A 13,927-nucleotide genomic window follows, 5' to 3' on the forward strand; every position below is an offset into this window, starting at 1 on the left:
CCCATAGATGGGTATGGAGGCCAAATATGGATTAAAAAAAATTGTGCCAAAAATGTTTGTAGTTGATGGAAAAACCATTAGGGATCATCTGATTTGATTTCTAGTTGAGAAAAATGAGCATGTATGTTCAAAACTTGAGTTGCAATGCATGATTACGTTTTTGGGTGCCTGTTAGGTAGAGTACAGAGGCACTGAGAGGGTAGGTCTCAAAGGTACTATTGGGGCACTAAAGGGACTCTCTTGTGTCATAAAATCTAGATAAGAAACCACCATAGTTTGAGTAACCCCTTGGCTCATAACAGTTTAGTGGGAAACTTGTTGATTTATGTTGATGAAGGAGAGTGACCTTCATTTTTCCACCTTTTATTAATAAGAGAGAGTGTTCCCTTGATGGTTCATGGTCTGGCTAGGGTGTGACTAGCTACAAAAGGATGGATTAGATAATTGAGCTTATGATTGGGTGGAGAATGGCTCATCATTCAACAATTGCAAACAACTTTTGAAGTAAATCAGATAAGTGATTTTGGAGAAATAATTTGCAATGTAAATTTATTTACACGTTATAAAAATGATGTCCATGGTTATGTGATTCTCAATGTTTTCCTCCTATTTTTTTTTTGGAATCTTATTGTAATAACCCCAAGTTGATTTTCCATGTAAATGGAAAGACATTATGAAGGAAAAATAAGACAAGGTTATGGAACATGTATTCCAAGTTGAATGGAGGGGAAAAACATTATAGTGGGGATCACTTATGGTTAATTATTGTCTATGGAAATTGGCATTGGCATAGGAAAAAGGCAAAGGGCAATAAATGAAAATTAATTCAAGAAATAAAGGAAAATAGTAGAAAAGGAAGATGAAAAGACAAAAATATGCATGCAAAGGAAAACGAAGGAAATAGAAGGGAAAAAAAGGAAAAGAAAATAAAAGGAGAGAGAGAACATTCCAACTCTCTCTTGGTCACTCTTTGGATCATACACTCTTGATTACTCTTTGATCACTCTATCACACTCTTGGACGAACTTGGACATTCTAGCATTCACTGGGAGGAGAGAAGAGGAGAACAACTACAATAAGAGGAAGAAAGCACAAGGAAGACACAAGAAAGCAAGCAAGGGACAAGCATGGAAAAGCAAGGGAGCACAAGGAGAAGGTGGGAAGAACAACTACAAAAGGAGGATTTTACATGTAACATGTTGCATGTGTGATTTCCTTGTTGGGATTTGAATGCATGGTGCATACATTTAGTTTACATGATTATTTTGTTGTCATTAGCATGGGATTGCCTGGATTGATAATATGTTCATATTTTCCCTGCAATTTCTTGGATAACCATGGTGTGTTGTGATTCATTTTTGGTTGAGCATTGGATTGTCGAAATATTTTGGACTCGGATGAGGTGGTCTCATTAAAATCCCAAGGGTTGGGGGTGGAGATGGTTTTCTCCAAGAAGCCTTTACAGGTGAGTGGAGACATGAAAATTCCTCTGGGTATGGTGAAGAAATTCTAAGGCATCCAAGCTTGTGTTGGTTTGGTGATCTCTAGACTAGTTTAGGTGAGATCATTGTGGCTTGAGGGTAGAGGTGGTTTAACCTCTAGAGTTCTTGTTTGGTTATATTTGGTTTATCCCATGAGATCCCACATTCATGCATAGAATATGGCACAAGGATGATTAGCTGAAAGAAAGATTTGGTTTATCCCAATCTATGGTCGGGTGGTACATGGAAGTCCCTGACTTGTTTGGATTTTTCATATGTTATTATGTGTTGATTCTTATTGAGATTAATGAGCACAAGTTCTGATTTATGTATGATTTTATGATTGGTTTGTCATGGTTCTATTCTGGTTAAATGTTGGTTACATGCATGGTATATTTCCCATTATGTGATGTGCTCTTGTTATGGATCCATTCCATGGTTTGATGGGCTCTTACTTATATTATATGAATTCATGAGCTAATGTGTATTGTTGTAGCTAGTAATAGAGAATAGTAAGCCTCTTGATGATTATTTGATGATGTTAATGAAATGTTGAATAGATATGAATTCATGAGCTACAAGTACTATGCTTACAAAGTGTTTGTATAAATGAATAATTTGGACCGCTAACTTCCCGAGGTTGTAACTTTGACATACAATCTCTGTTTGGCTATCATAATACCTTGTTTTGAAGATTTCCTCATGGAGGCTCGAAAATAGTTTAAAAACAATTTCTAGCACTTTTTTGGTCTCTATGTTTTCCCTGAAATGTCGTTTAGGCCCTCAAAACATCCTCAAAAGTTTAAGACTTGAAAAACTTCCAAAAATAGAAAGTTATGTTAAGTTTAAGGAAAGGAAATTGAAAGGAAATAATGTTGGGTCAAGTTAGACTGATAACAATGTGATCATGTGAGACTGAGTGTTTATAGTCACTTCTAGACAGGTTGACCCCATTTTCCATAAGTGCATCTTGGAAATCGGGTCGCACATAGTAACTCTCATCTCATGTTTACCTTGGTGACGAGGTTAAAGTGGGTAAATGTGGGGTGGGGTGTTACAATTATGATGCTTAATTCTGGCTGCATGCTCAAATTTAATATATATAATCAACGCATGACTCATAGGAATCTCTAATACTGGTTATCTTTAATGTTATGGTTGTAACAAACTTATTTACAACAAAATTTATGGTTGTAAAGGTAGGGGATGACAACCCCTCAACCTATCGGATAGCCATGAGGGTTGGTTTGAAAATAAATATTCTCTTAGAGCCCTAAATAAGAATGTTGGGTTTGCACCAACCATGTGAAAAGAGAGTCCTTAATATGTTAACGATATGTTGTCTGAGCAAATTAATAACTCTGATGTAGGATTTTAATCATAGTTTTATAGTGAAGACTCAATGAGAGGAATCTTCACAAAACCTTTGAAATGCTTAATAAAAAAGTTCATTAATGAACTCATGGAATGTAAAATATATACAAAGAAATGTCCTAAACTAATATTTATATTAACTTCCTTGTTGGGACAATTGTATTATTCGAGCAATCATAATTTAATCTTGATTTGGAATAAGAAGACTTAGAGGGATTCTTATGCAGGCCTTAGGATGGTCATGGAGGTTCTTCCAATCTTAGGGCTATTATGAAGCATAACCCAAGATTAATTGGGGGAATCCTAAGAGTCTATTGAGCTGTCATAAATATGGAAAGACATATGAAGTAATTTATTTTCAGATGAAAATAAATCCACGAGGGTGTTGAACTCTCACAAAATAGGCCCAAAATTTGGTCTCTTGAGTTTATTTTATAAGGGCTTCAAGGACTTGAATTTATACCTAAATGGAATTGAGCGGTGGAATTCACTCATGTTTTCTTTCCATAGAGTAAATGGGCCCTTATGATTTCAATTTGAAGCCTCTTGAGGGAGCCTAATTGGTGTTATTACCATGAAGGCATAATTATGAAGTTTATAGGCTTCTTTGAAAACCCTTTAGAAGCTCTATTTGAGCTGACCCCTACAAGTCTAAGAGGATTTTATATAGAAGGGAAATTTGTGTAATTATAAATACAAATGGAGTCCTCTTGATGAAGGATAATTAATGTTATAATTATGGAAAGGTTAAATTATGTAAATGACATGTTTTTTATTTTTATTTTTGTTATTATTATTATTATTATTATTTTAATTATATATTTACTGTGACTAGTGGAATTGACAATTGGGTTGGTCTAGTACTCACATGACATGGGGTCAATTTTATTTTCTACCACTATAATCACTAGGTGCACCACATCTATCCCTAATGTGTACATGAGTTAATTGGGGGGGTTGAACCAAGGACCACACAATATTTTACATAACATGTTTACATGCTTTGCCAAGCGAGCTATCCTCTGGGGCTATAAATGGAATGTTTTGATTGCTAGGCAAAACTCCATTTAATCTAGCTTCTATTTGATAAGAGGAATTTGATACTAAAAGGAAAGCATGTAAAGTAAATCTTAAATGGTTAGGGTTTTGAGAAGGAAAATGACACTTGTAGGTCCTTTGGTGTTTTCTTAGATAAAGTTAAAATTTCCATGGAATAAGCTTGGGATGGGCTTATTGATAACTTAAGAGGGTGACAATAATGAATGGGGAATGGTGTGTAATCTAATGCCTAATTAGTCATAATGAAAATGGGACACATGAATATCCAAAAATTATCTCCATGAAATGGGGAATTTGTTCCAGTAATCCTAGTCCTGGGAATGGTCTTGGTTCAATTCAAGAGATTTAAATAATAAAAAGGAATTTGTGTAAATTAATTCCCAAAATGAAAGTGGAAATAATAGAGGATAGTGCATTTGAATTTCCCTAAAGTTACTTTCATGTGAAATGAGGAAATTTTTCTTTTGAATTAATGTGATTATTTTTAGTTTGGGCCCGTAAATCTCTTTTTTCTAGGAAAAAATCATTCCATAATTCCTCTAAGGAAATCTTGCATTTGCTCCTTAAATATTGGAAGGGTTAGGATGGATATATATATATGTATATGAGAGCAAAGGGTTAAACTAAAGATCTTATCACTATAAGTCCTCATAGAATTTAGAAGTTTAATTGTTGTAAAAACCAACTACCAAACTTATAAATTGACAAGAGCTCCTATGGTTAGGAATTAAAATTCGAATATTGAACATTTAAGTATATTTTACTATATATGTGAGATCATGTAGAAGGCAAAAAATAGACTAAGTATTCAAAATGAAGTGAGGGAATTTCAATGACGCAGAATTGTAGGTGCAATTTGAGTGACATAGAATTGCATGAGTGTAGTCTAGTAAGAGAATCTTTTTAACCCACAACATTCTACAAAAGAAATTAACTGTGTAATTCCAAGTTTTAAGGATAAAGCAATGCATTTATGATTTCATACAAAAGTAAAGTTTTGCATGAGATTTCTCTGCATCTCAACATTGGAAAATGAGCTAAGTCCTAAAAAAAAGTGGATAGCAAAATAATATTTTGCTGAGAATCATGCCACGATTTCAACATGAGCCTAAAAAGTATTATGCCTAATTAATGCTAATAAAGTGATATTAATTGAGATATTAATAGTAGTAATGACAATAGTTTAATTCAAACTATGATTTATTGAATTATTAATATAATGAGCTAAGTAATTATAATCGTGAGTATATGGAAAATATCAAAGTATTTTTGTTGAGACCATGAAATGACATTGGCAGGGTTAGGTAGTCCTGGTGTTGATGAGACACCACCCCCGTTGTGACACATGGATTGAGGTTGCTTCATCATCTATTATGTGTTGGATGTGTGGACATGTTGATGTGGCATTAGTAAGGTATAAAGGGGACTAGGTATGTTACATAATGATACAATGTTGCTAGAGAATAATAGAATGTTGTTCACCACATGGGAGAAAATAATGGTTAAAGAAGAGTTTTTTTCACTTCATATATAGGTAGTTGCAAACAAGAAAGAAGTTCATAATGTTGTAGATTATGAGGCTGAAAATAATTAGTGTGATGTGACCAAGGTACTTATGATATATAATGAAGATAAGTGTGATGAAGTGAAGATGGGGAATGCCCTTCTTCAAGTGGAGCATGAAGAAGAAGAAAGAAAATGAGGAAGGGGTGAAACACCATCCATGAAAAATAATCAAGGATTTACTTCTTGATAGTGGTGTCATGCATCAAAAGCAAATGGAATTAACAAATGGATATGGGGTTGTTCAAATTGTCCATTTTCTCACTCATTCTTGTTGGCTTAAATGAACCATTTTTTGGTGTAGTTGAGTATGCTAATGAAAGATTAGATATCAAAGCTTAATGTGAGAATGATTAAAGCATGATAATTGTCGCTATTTAAATTTTTGGAGTAACATTTGAGTGATTGAGAGCAAAGAAAGATAGATATATATAATGATTCTAAAATAAGAGATTCGTATTTCTTTCAACGCGAAAAATATTATGTGTAAAATCCATCTTTCAAATGTGATGTCCTTCCACCCATCCTAAAAGTGACATGTTTATTTTTCAGTAATTAATATAATTCAATTTTTTTTTTTTAAACATCATCCTATTAAATGTGAATCCTATATTTTAATAAGTACTCAACATTCATTGCATTTATAAATTGAAAACAAAACCAAAACACTTACATTATATATATATATATTACATACTCTAAAAATTAACGTGCATTAACTCATCTCAAGTTGACTATCATTAGAAATATATCAAATTGGAACCAAACAAAATAACTTAGTTGATAACTATTAAAATATTCCAAAATGACATATAAACATTGATTACCTATGGATTTATATGAAAACCTAAAAAGTTGCATACCTTTAAGGCCATATAAATAATAACTCAATTAAAATTAATAACCATGATAAATATGTCAAAACTAAACCCTTTAATTATGACATATCTCATCATTTACATAGCTTTAATGAAAACAATTTACATATCCCATAGCCATGAATAATAGCTCAACTCAAGTTTATAACAATTAGAATTTTTGAAAAAAGAAAGCTTATATTGCAAATGACAAAGTTAGATAATAATAGAATAATAGCTCAAGTTTATAACAATTAGAATTTCCAAAAATAAAAAGCTTATATTGCAAAGACAAAGATAATAATTCAATTTACAATTAGAAAAATGATAAAATTAAATAAAATATAAATAATATTGATAGAAAAATGAGAAATAAATTATAATTTGCAATTAAAACAAAATTATAAAAATACAAATATTTAAATAGTAAATTTTACATTTTATATATTAATATTATATATATAATTTTTAATTTAGAAAAATAATAAAAACCACATATTAATAAGATATTAGTTTAAAAATTTAAATATATATCGGTTTAAATATTTAAATATTTATCTTGAAAACTCAAATCAAGAAAACCCAATTTTATTAATTAAAATATAATATACATTAGCAATGAGTTCAATAAAAAAAATTGAAAACAAGAAAATTATTAATAATAAATCTAATAATTATAATACAATTTATTTTTTTAATATAATTTATTTTTGTGATATTAAAAATTTATTGGGTGAAATTTATTCTTACATGACTTTAAATAAATAGATAAATTTAAATTTTTGGGTTTATTTGAAATGTCTTAAAAATTATGCTTTTGAAAATATACATATTTAAAATTTTATAAAAGATTTTATTTGTAAATGTGAGTAATTTTTTTTTTAAAGTGATTGAGCTAATGTCGACCTCCTAGAGCTTGACAAGGTCCTTTACACCTTATAAGTCAAACAGACAATTTGAAAATCATGAAGATTCAAATAAATATCCTAGTCATTCCCTAGTACATCCTCTCAAGTTAATACCCTAGTCATTCCCCAGTGCATGCTAAATACTATAGTCAGATATAAACCATAAGCCAAAATAACAGTTTGAATCTCACGAAGATCCAAATAATTACCTTAGTGGTTCCAAATATATTACCCAAATGAAGGCTCAATTTTTAGAATGATTGTCAGGATATCTTGGTCGGACCTAAAAGTCTACGACTTTGTCATCATTGGAGAGGTAAGGACTCACATTTTTGTAAATGATAGTTAATATTCATTTTCATATAAGTTTAAAGTTTGGTTGGACCTAAAAGTCTATGACTTTGTCATCGTTGGAGAGGTAAGGACTCACATTTTTGTAAATGATAGTTAATATTAATTTTCATATAAGTTTAAAGTCATCATTCGAGAGGTAAGGACTCACATTTTTGTAAATGATAGTTAATATTAATTTTCATATAAGTTTAAAGTCTATGACTTTGTCATCCTTGGAGAGGTAAGGACTCACATTTTTGTAAATGATAGTTAATATTAATTTTCACATAAGTTTAAGGTCACATTTTTGTAAATGATAGTTAATATTAATTTTCATATAAGTTTAAAGTCACATTTTTGTAAATGATAGTTAATATTAATTTTCATATATCCTCAATGTTCAATATGGAAGTTCTCCACATTGATCCACCAAAGGCAAGCTAATATATCGGGCCTAACCCTAAGGGCATCGAGGAGATTTGACCTCGTGACCTAGGCAAGGTACTTAGCAATGAGGGCTCAACCAATTGAGCTATCCCTTGGGGTTTTTTTTTTTTTTAAGGCAACCATGGTTCATGATCACTGAGTGGCCACTACGTCCACGGGCTATAATCCACACAGATCCATCAAAGACGAAGACGACCTAATATATCGGGCCTAACCCCAAAGGCATCTAGGAGATTTGACCTCGTAACCTCCCAATGGGCAAGGTACTTAGTAACGAGGGCTCGACCAATTGAGCTATCCCTTGGGGCTAAAACCCCCTAATCTATTATTTCAGATTAGATTATAATTTTAATTCCTAAATTAGATTTAGAAAACCATAAGCTCAACCACCATATGCCCTAAAACCTCTAAAAACAAAATTAATGTATCAAAAACAATAAAATATAATGCAAAAAAACACCTAAATCTTAATACTTGTACAAAAAAATATTACACATATTTAACACAAATGTATTTTTTTTTTTCACTTAAAATGAAAACATTTTAAATAATAATTCAAAAAATCATTTTAATCCTACAATTTTTTTATTATTGATTTATATATGTTTTGTAGAAATGAAAAAAATCTAAATCAATTCAAATTTCAAGTGAGGATTTATTTTTATTTTTTAAATTTGAATTTCCACGATTCAAATTTCAAATCCGGAACACCGTTTAAAAAATTCCCACCATAAAGACAACTTATGATGAACTTAGCTCCTCATGAAATTAGGAGGAAAGACAAAATTTCAATAAAACTACAAACAAAATGTCAAAAAGAAAGCAGTGTTCGCTCTCTTTGGAGTTGTACTCATCAACCAGCGGTGGTGATCCTCTCGAACAACATTTAGGTTGTTCAGTTAAATAGGTATACCTTTCAAATCTCGGGGAAGAAAATTCAAATCGAATGTAGACTATTCCACTGTCACAACAGTGTTGAAACAATTTTACCCGAACAAAAAACAGTGCTTTAACAGCTGTTTATGGTGAGCGCTGAAACATCAAATGGCTCTATGAATTCTTAGATGGGTATTCTCGAACTGTAAATGCTATAATCCAAATCACCATGCTGCAGCAGAATAAGAAGTACAAGCCAGACACAGCTAAAGAGGTCATCGGTTTCCCATCAACAACTTCAAAAGATGGAGCAGAGCAATCAATATCTGACGACGATGCCGAAGAAGAAGAGCTCGAGCAATTGGAAGCAGAAGTGAAGGACTTGGCCGACAAATTAGATCAAACCAGGAGGGCAATGCCCTCCGTGTTGAAGGAGAAGCTGGAATCCTTATTGGTCACAATGAGGCCCGCGTTTCCAGACTCACAGGAGGAGCCTTCTGCCCAACTTCAATCAAGGGAAGGCAGCTCGGATAAACCCACTTTTTCAGGTATGAACCTTGTTCTAAAATGCCTATTTTTATTTTTATTTTCTTCCTCTTTGGGGAGTTGCTTCAAGAAGCACACCATCAGTTCAGGGGCTGTATTCAGCAGATGGATTTCCTTTGTCTTACGCGTTAGGTTTGAGAGAGGTATCTATTCCACAAAATTCTTCGGAACTTGCGCTCGACTTCATCCCCTTTTAAGCACGTCTTTTGGGTGTGAAAACCACAACGCAAATAAAACCCTGGTGGAGAGTTTAAAATTTCGTGAACCTAAGCAGTAAATGGCAATTTTTTTGATGTTCAAGAAGCTATATACAGCCATACATTGACAATTCTTTCTCAGAAAATTTGTACCTTTCTGGTCTACTATGAGTTCATTATGTGATTGTTTCGTCTTAACATCCGCAGAGTCGCTGTCTCTATTGAAAGGGCATATGCTTTCGATCTTCCTGTGTGCTTATTGCAAAAGCATTTGCAACTTACATTAGCTTAACGAGATTGTGAACCTTAAACCCCGTGAACCGCTGTTAAAATTAAGTTTGCCATTAACTGCTCCTGCATACCCAGTTTTGACAGCGATATATGTGGTCCATGTAGACATGGAATCACATGGAATCAGACAAACAGCAATAAAACAGTTAGCTTCCTCACTGGCAAATGCCTGCAGGAGAATTGATTTGGGTTTCTTTGTTTATGTAGCCATCTTGTCAGGTACATCACTGCCACAACAATTTGCCATGGGTTATTATGGTGGCAAACAATATTTGTTGTAGTTTTGACATTGCAACTATGCTATTTATATGTATTGCATTGCCTTATACTCTGAGAAGTGTTAAGCGGGTCTAGGCATTATCTGCCTTAGCCTCTCTTGCTCCACTAGAATTGTTTTTCCAGATTGATCAATGGGGCTTCTTTTATGTGGGTGGTGGAGAGACTTTGAACCTATGCCATCCATCTTTGGTTATATTACAAGAGTGACAAAGCTTTATTATTTGTGTAATGGCAGAAGAGGTTTTAGAAAAGGGACATGGAGTGGCACCATTGTTGAAAGCAGCAGCAGGAGAAGAAGAAGATGAAGAAGAGCGGGAAACGGCGGCACAGATAGCACTTCTCAAGTCTAAGATTGCTGCCAATGTCGCAGCCATGCCTTCTGTTTTGAAGAGAATGAAGCTAGTCATAGAGAAAATAAACAAACTTGATCAGTATAAGGGTAACATTGATTGTGTTTTCACAAAAAGGCTGGCTCCTGACGATTGAATGCAATGCTGATTGGTATTTGGACTTCTTCTATTTGCAAAGATACGCTCTTACATTACAGAGCATACAAATTGTGTTCTACCCTGTAATATTTTCTCATATTTATAATGAAAGCAGCAACGATGTATTAGTAATTTATGTCAATAGAGAGCATTAACTTTGGCTAGTTTTTCTTTTCTCTTGACGGATAGGCAAATGATTTCTAAACTGTTTTAGGCATGTTTCTGAAAATATTTTATTTGTCTATTGTTCCAAGATATATTACAATTACTAGAAAAGAGAAAAAATTGTCCCCTTTTACAACCCAACATAGTAGCATATGATACTTGTTGTAGACTCACTTAATGCAGAAATATATATTCATTGTCTGCTACAATCTGAGCAGCTAGTTAGTTCTCCATCCCATAGATGTACCCTTAGAGAGCTTCGAAAACCCCGCTGTGTTAGTGAGACTCTCAAGTCTTGATATGATACAGTGCCCCAGTATTCCATCTGATTAACATTTCATAATGCATATTAGTGGCTTTGGCCTTATGTTAGGAATTCATCACAGTTACAGTTGGTGGCGTGTAGCCTCCATAAGTTCATATTGAGTCACTGTATTGGGTTCAGCTTAGGGTGATTTGCCAGTAATGGACCTTTAGTACATGTAATGCATAGGTACCATCATTGAACATTTTCTTCTTTTTGTATTTACTTGATATTTTTCATAATAGACCATGCAATCCTTATAAAACATTCATTATTTGTATAAAAGAAATCCTCCTTGAAACGTTTATCCCTTTACAAACCTTTAGGCAACATGCAAGAGAGAAACACGTGTTTAATTAAAGAAGTAGAAAGAAATCCCTCACACAACATAGGTGAAGTGTGTAGGGAGAAACATGTCCCTAACGCCACATAAATGCTAAGTGAGTATATTGTTACATTACAGTGCACACACATAGACCCACACATCATTTAACTATCCTTTTAACCTAGTTGCAACACCATTCTCAACCCATGGCAATCGTCGTATATAGGAACAACAACCACCTCATATAAAGATAGAGACAATAAACTCTAACGATGTATAAGGAAAGTGCCAATAATGGGGCCTTCAACAAACTCTAGTAGCCATAAAATCTCATTGAACTTGACCCTTGTATAAACTTCTCACCATAACGACCTTGAAACCCACTACCATAACCACTCTAAGACAAAATCGCTATCTATAAACATGACATGAAAAATAATAACTTTAAACAATGCTTCCCTATCGCATGATGCTAAGAATCAAGAACCCCTATGTGGGAGCTTTTGGATGACATTGCACTCTTGTGACCTGTAAAAGCTACCAACAATAACAATAACACAGTAAATAACTCAAGCTACCCACAATAACATTATGAAGTACCAGAAAACACCATACTTACCTTGGTGTTTTCAAGCACATTTGTTCCAAAATAACAATAAAAAATTGCTTAGGCTATGCACCATATGTGTTTGTGCTCCTCCCTTAGGTCCACAACAAAATTCTCCTCGTTCTGCATGACCATTACATACAGATGAAACCCTCATATGGTTTTGGCTAGTAACTATTGGGGTGGGAGGAATGCAAGCACCTCTGCCCTTCTCTTTTCTTTTCTTCCATTCTATCCCAGGGGCAAATTTTATTTATCTTTTATTGAATAGGTTCTATTTAACTTCACTGCTCTTAAGAATTGGTGAAACTTTTTCATAAAAGTAGATGATTGAATATGCAGTTTTAATAATAATGAAAATATTCAAAAGATGTCACAGATTTTTTTTTTTTTTTAGAGAATGAGGTGTTGTGATTGCCTTTACTAAGGGTTGAATTTCCAAGAAGCGACATGTTTGTCCCTTATGAGTTTAGACACCCCACAAGGAAGCAAGCAAATCGCAGAAGTCGTCATGATTATTAAGTGAGTCTGAATGATCTCACACCATAACGTGTGACACAACACCTCACTTCATAATAGATGATAGATACTCAACAAGTCAAGAGTCTTTATAAACATCTTGTATGGATTAAATATTTGAAAATGGAACACATGGACTTGTTACTTATTTGTCTCCGACTACATGTAAGAGATATGTTGACTATTATATGAATTTGCATTGGAAGAAAAAAGCTTACATACCCTAAGTGAGCATGGACGATGGCTCAACTCAAGATGACAACAAAGTTAAGTACTTCAAGAAACTTGTCCCACTTAGGGACAAATGAAATTCTGGTGGACAAGCTGGAGTCCTCATATGTATTACATTACCTTTTGCTCCAAGAAACATTAAGTGGGTGTAGTCTAGTCACTTGCTGCCTTTGTTTTTCCAATTAGATCAATGGGGTTTCTTTTGTGTGGGTGATGGATGGAATTTGAACCTATGCCATCCATCTTTGGTCATATTACAATAGTGATGAAACTTTATTATTTATCTAATGGCAGAAGAGGGTTTAGAAAAGTGATATAGAGTGGTATCATTGTTGACAAGAGTAGGAAGAGAAGAAGAGGAAGAAGAAGAGCAGGAAATTACATAGATAGTATTATTCAAGTCTAATATTGCTGCCAATGTGCAACCATTCCTACTTGTTTGTTTGGAGAGGATGAAACTGTGCTTAGAGAAAATAAAGAAATATGATCAGTAAAAGGGTAACATTGACTCTGTTTTCACAAAGGGCTGGCTCCTGACAATTGAATGCATTGCCGATTGGTATCCGGACTTCTTTCTATTTGCAAAGATGCTTTATTTTTTGTTCTGATGAAAACTTGCGAGGAAACTTCTGGGGATTTCTCTGCATTTACAGGTGGTACCTAATGCAAACCTGTTGGGGTTGATTATGATGCCTGACCCAGCAAGGACATTGATAAGGCATGCAACAAAGGCAGTCAGTACAAGGAATAAACTTGAAATCTTTTGCATGAAGCTCAAAACAGTGCCCACTCAACTTTATAAAAATGCTTTATTATATGATAGAGCACACCAATTCCTTTCTTCGTAATATTTTTCTTTTATTTATAATGAAAGTGATTCAAGATGTGATCATGAAAAATGACATGGTTTATGTTAGTACAGGCTCAGACTACAGCTTTAATCATTAATATCATGTTTGCAGTGCAGAAGGAGCCCATGGCCCCCCACTCTGCATTGGTTTTGAATGCAGAGGAGATAGGAGGGCAGAGTGCGGGGCATTCTGCACCTCTGCATAGCCTCAGCTCCGTACGACACAT

At 33.7% G+C, this 13,927-nt stretch overlaps 1 protein-coding gene across 1 annotated transcript; it reads left to right on the forward strand.

The window, feature by feature from the left end:
- The first annotated feature begins 8,842 nt into the window (after positions 1–8,842).
- Positions 8,843–10,841, forward strand: LOC149157177 (uncharacterized). Its single transcript, XM_089445592.1, has 2 exons — positions 8,843–9,446; positions 10,447–10,841. Exons 1-2 carry the CDS (start codon positions 9,128–9,130, stop codon positions 10,695–10,697), a joined length of 570 nt encoding a protein of 189 aa, XP_089301718.1. The 5' UTR covers positions 8,843–9,127; the 3' UTR covers positions 10,698–10,841.
- The last annotated feature ends 3,086 nt before the right edge of the window (positions 10,842–13,927 follow it).

The sequence above is a fragment of the Pinus tabuliformis genome, chromosome 9 (genome assembly GCF_031772625.1).
Source record: "Pinus tabuliformis cultivar Carrire ecotype Pingquan chromosome 9, CPIR1, whole genome shotgun sequence".
NCBI classification, from domain to species: Eukaryota; Viridiplantae; Streptophyta; class Pinopsida; order Pinales; family Pinaceae; genus Pinus; species Pinus tabuliformis.